Source organism: Miscanthus floridulus, chromosome 8 (assembly GCF_019320115.1).
Source record: "Miscanthus floridulus cultivar M001 chromosome 8, ASM1932011v1, whole genome shotgun sequence".
Lineage (NCBI taxonomy): Eukaryota > Viridiplantae > Streptophyta > Magnoliopsida > Poales > Poaceae > Miscanthus > Miscanthus floridulus.
In genome coordinates, this window is record NC_089587.1 from 126,598,525 (window position 1) to 126,603,737 (window position 5,213).

Sequence of the window (5,213 nt, forward strand, 5' to 3'; positions counted from 1 at the left end):
AGTTTGTACAGGTACTGCAAATGCTAGTTTATAAATTGCAAAAACGCTTACTGTAAATTGCTAGTACTTGGTACTGTAATTGTAGTTCTCATCATTTGCAATTAGAGGTCCAAGCATAATTTAAAGTAGATTTTCATAATATTCTACTGATTACAAGAATGACATAAATGATTTTGCCAATACAATTGACATCAAGTCCTTCTATGTAATCATCATGATGAACTTGGTTCTGTTGGAGCTGCTGTTGTCTCCTTTCTTCTCTTTTTTCTGAGGCTTCACTGGGGATCCTGTGAATAATAATTGGTTGTAAATGCATTTAAGTTGTAGTTTTTTGTTTCAAATCATTGTGTAATTTTGTAGTGCAGGGTTACCTACTGTACTATTCTTGTCTTTGAGTTTCTTGTTTTTCTTTCTTTCTGCAGCCGCCATCTTTCTTTGCACAGCTGCCATCTTTCTTTCTGCGGTCGCCTTCTTTCTTTCTTTAGTTGCCTTCTTCCTTTCTTCAGCTGCCTTCTTCTTCTTCTCTTCCTTCAACCTTTTCCTCTCAAAATATTCTATTCTTTCCTGAATCTCTTTGGGATTTCTAGCCTTCCCTTGTCTTTATTCTTTCTGGGTCCTGAATGTCTATCTCTGATACATCACTTTCTTCTGGATCCGCCATACTGTAGCCATCTTCCATCACTTGTTCTTGTTGCCTGCTGTGTCCTTCCTCATGACCTTGTTGCTGATTGTTACCAACAATTGTCTACTGGGTGCCAAAAAGCACATCCAGTTTGACATCCAGCTTGCTGAACTTGGACAAGAGGTACTCGATTGATTTCTCAGTTTTCGATCCTTTTGAATTCAGGATTGCTGACTTCCTGGACAGCACATTGAACCTCAGCAATGCACTTGTTGCAAGGGTCTCCTCTTGCTCTCTTCTAACATGCACTCTTGTGCTCTTCTTTCTCCACCTATCCTTTATGTATTTTTCTAGAATTGTGCTTATTTCCTTCTCAATGATCACTTTTAGGATATGTGAGAAAAGAATTCCATCTTTGCTGAACTTTGCATAGATGCAGCTGAATTCTTCATTTCCCTCTATCAGATCAGTCTGAACTGTATATCACCTGATTCTGTGCACATTGTGGATTTGGTTGCTCTTGGGCCAGACCTCAAAAGTTTTCCCTTCCTCAGTCTCCTTGTAGCTTAACCTTGCTGTTGCCTTCAACTGTACCTGAAACTTCCTGAATATGTTCTGGTTGTATAGCTCAGTAGCTTGCTGTTCAATTGTGTACCCAAAAATGAATTCCTTGGGTGTTTTCTGGTTGCTGTAGCTTTCTTCTAGCCTCTTGTTTTTGTTGATTGTTTCAATGACACAGTTGTATTCTCGTATGAAGCCCATCATGCTATATGTCGGCCCAACATTGTCCTTCATCCTCAAGTTCATGGACTCGCTTCTAGATGTGGTTTGGATGAATGGGAAGAAGTCATGCTTGAAGTAGACAGGAAGGAACCTGTGCCTCGTTTGCCACATTTTAGTCATGTACTTGTTATTCTGCAGATTCTTGTCTTCGATCATCTTCACCCACAATGTTTCAAACTCTTCAATTGTGACGCTATTGTTTATTATATCCTCAAAATCCTCATATAGGCCTTCATGTTGTGAGAAGACCTTTGTGTTTCTGTTGTAACACTTGCTCTTGATATGGAACATGCAGTTTCTGTGAGTTGCATTGCTAAATACTAGCTGAATTGTAGATTTCATTGCTTTGTCCTGGTCAGTTATTACCGTCACTAGGTGCTTCCCTCCCATCGCTTCCAAGAATGTTTCAAAGACCCACAGAAAAGTTTCTATTGTCTCATCATGCAGGAAGGCGCAGCCAAACAAACAACTTTGTGCGTGCCCCGTTATGCCCACGAATGGAGAGAAGGGAAGGTTGTATCTGTTTGTCATGAAGGTGGTGTCGAAGCTTATACATTCACCATACTCTTTGTAATACTCGATTGAGCAACCATCTGCCCAAAATAGGTTTCTGACTCTCCATTCTTCATCTAGGTCTAGCTTGTAGAAGAAGGACGAATCTTCAGTCTGCCTCTTTCTAAAGTAATCCAGCACCTTTGTCATGTCTGAGGCCTTGATCTCTCTGTTGATTTTTGTCCTGAAGTTACTGATGTCCTTCTTCATCATCGATAGGGCTGTGGGTCCTCCTATGAGGTATGACAGTATGCTCACCATTTGTTTTGTTGGGATGTTGTTGTCATTTAGCATCCTGATCAGCCCCTTCTCCATATCAGTCATGTATTTGTGCCCTGAGAACAGTGTGTCCCGGTCTCCAGGTCGTAGTTCATGGTTGTGATCCAAATCTTGATGCATTATGAACCATGCACCTCCTGCCCATTCCTCCCTCAGTGTTATTGTACAAGTACACTCTGATTTTGCCTGGACACTGGTGTTCCTTTTGGCTGATGTCTTCTTTCCAATCTGCTTATCTACCTCTGCTTCTTCTTCTTCAGTGGACTTTCGTTGATGTGCTTTGCCTGAATGGGTGCATTTTAGTTCTACTTTTATAATCTTGTTGTCTCTCTTCTTAGCTGTTGTCCTCATTGAATGTTTTACAGCAAATTTGAAGCTAGCCAGAAAAGCATAGAACCTGCAGAAGTGTTCGGTAGCTGCTCTACTCTCAAACTTCTGTAGCGGCTGAGGTGTGTATGCGCTGTCAATGGGCCCATTATTTCCTTCTGATGCAGCAACCTGCTCTGTGATGATGAATTCATCAATCTCCTCTTCTGTCAGGAATTGGTTGTTATTGGAATTGTGTTCATCTTCTGTTGCAGTTGACGCAGCCTCTGTGGTTCTTGATATTGGTGCATTGATGCTGCTGAAGCCATTTTCTGACACTGTGAGTTCCTGTTCATGTAAATATGTTATTAGCAGTGTGTAGTTTTTCAGATCATTGGTGTTTTGCATTTGCAAACATTCACTGCGCACTGAAATAGGTGTAGAAAAGAATAATTATTTTTTCTGTTTACCTCATCAATGTGCATGTTGTTGAATATGTCAATTTGCCAATGATGATTTTCATTTTCAGGTATGTCCTGGAGAAAGCTTGGTATTTCTTCATCATAGTGACCACCAAAATCCTATGTTGTACACAGATAAGTCAATTCTTCTTTGTTTGATGGCTGTAGTGCATTACTTGTATTCAAGCAATTTTGCTGATGCATGTGTGGTAAATTGTTGTGTTTGTGGACATGTACCTGGTATGCCATCCTTGAGTCTGATATTGATGAATCTGGTTGGGGTGCTAAGGTTTCTTCAAGAGCATTCATGTCATTTGCAATTAGCATGCCTGTTAACGATCCTTGTGTTGCTTCATGTACCTGTAATAATTATTTTAGAAATTGCACTTGTTCTAAGCTGAGATTACACAATGTAGCACTAGTAATTTTGAACATGTTTGTTTTGTAATTATGTACCTGCATGGTACCCCTCTCTGTGTGATCAATGTCTTCTTGTGAGCTCATAATTTGCTCAAGCATAAGCTCAGTCAAGCCACCCTGTATGAAAATAATTTTCTGTTCTTTTAAGAACATGTATCTGTTCAGATTCTATCAATCTCAGCAATGATTTGCTCACCTTTTTGATTGTGTATGGGTTGAAAAGGTGATTTGAACTAGTTGTGCCTCCAAGTATCTATAAATGATCTAAGTGTGCTGTCATCATAGCTTGAGTGTTAATTGAGTTGGATAATGTTGCATAGTCATCGAATCTGCTTGTTGTCATGTACAGCCTGTTCTACTTCATTCAAAAACTAGATGTGATTAATTATTGCTTTTGCATTTGTAGTAGATCATGGAGAAAAGTACATAATTTTGCAAATTCATATTAGGAGATGCATTCTGTGTACCATGTATCCAATTGAACACATGGATGACCATTGCCTTATGTGAAGAGAACTAGTACCTGGTTCATCTGAGCCATCTTCTCTAGTGCTTGTTGCCACTTGTTGATCCCTTCAACTATACTGAGATTTTGTTGTGAGGTGTCCTCCATATTTTGAAATCTGTTTTTATCAAGAGCTGAGCTGAGCTGAGCAAGCAGAGATACTGACATATATGTAATTCGATCTGTTGCAGGGACAGTTTTGCAGAGCACTGATTGCAAGGATCTAAGAACTGGAAGTAGTAGAGTACACTAAAACATGTGTCCAGTCTAGGGATTATCAAAGATTGTTCAAAAAGGTAATGTAACCACCATTCTACTCTTTTTATCTGCTGAATTGCAATCTAAAGAAGGAAAAATTGTTTGCACAGATTGATTTCAGACCATGACTTGTTTGATGATGCCATATTGCAGGGATCTAACTCAGCAGATGGATGGATGTCTGTTGTACTGACCTTGATTGATGTTGAGGTGAGTCTTGTCTCCTTGGATCTTGAGATTTCACACGTTCCCTCATGCTTTGATTTGGTTTCTCCCCTTTTTGCCCTACTGTGCGTGAGGAGAGTAGAGCTCCTCCTCACGAACAGATCGGTCGATCTGTTTCTGTGTGCGTTTGCTTCTCCACCAAGTTGGTGGGTGTTTTAATGGACTAAGTTGTTTTCTATCGGGCTGATGGGTTTGGGCTTTTTTTGGCAGGTTTATGGGCTACAACAGCAAACAACTACAACTAGAACAGATCTGTCCTGTTTTTTTTGGCCTTTTTGACACAGATTTGTACTCAGATTACAACAAGTACAATTGGATACATGGTACATAGAATCGTGTGTTTTTTTTTTGCGTGAAACACTTGAATTTTTGCCGGATCTTTTCTGTGTGTTTTCCGTGCAGGAAACACATGCATGTTTTCTCCCCCTGAAACACGTGAGTTTCAGGTAGACAAGCCCAATTTTTAAAAACAAAAAAAAAGTGGTGAAAACAATCACTAAAAAATTGCTGTGCTGTGGTTGACCTTTGATCTCAGAAAATGGAAGTAAGACACATGTTCTCAGTTCCTTCCTCCGACGATGTGATATTGTGATGGATAGGTGAGATTGAAAAGGGAGTTAACTCTAGGGATAGCAACAAGTCAGGTGTCGTGCGGGAAGAGTAATACCCGCCCGTGAGGAAAAAAACAAGTCAGGTGTCGTGCGGGAAGAGTAATACCCGCCCGTGAGGAAGAGCCGCGATATTTTGTCACACCTGTCCTCAGAGCACTGACATCCAAGCACCCACCGGGTCTATTGTAATA

General features: G+C 40.2%; 1 protein-coding gene across 1 annotated transcript; it reads right to left on the reverse strand.

Moving 5' to 3' along the window:
* Positions 1 to 1,105: 1,105 nt before the first annotated feature.
* Positions 1,106 to 2,950, reverse strand: LOC136469876 (protein FAR1-RELATED SEQUENCE 5-like). The gene has a single exon (XM_066467902.1). The coding sequence runs from the start codon at positions 2,948 to 2,950 to the stop codon at positions 1,106 to 1,108; it is 1,845 nt and encodes a 614-aa protein (XP_066323999.1).
* Positions 2,951 to 5,213: the final 2,263 nt, after the last annotated feature.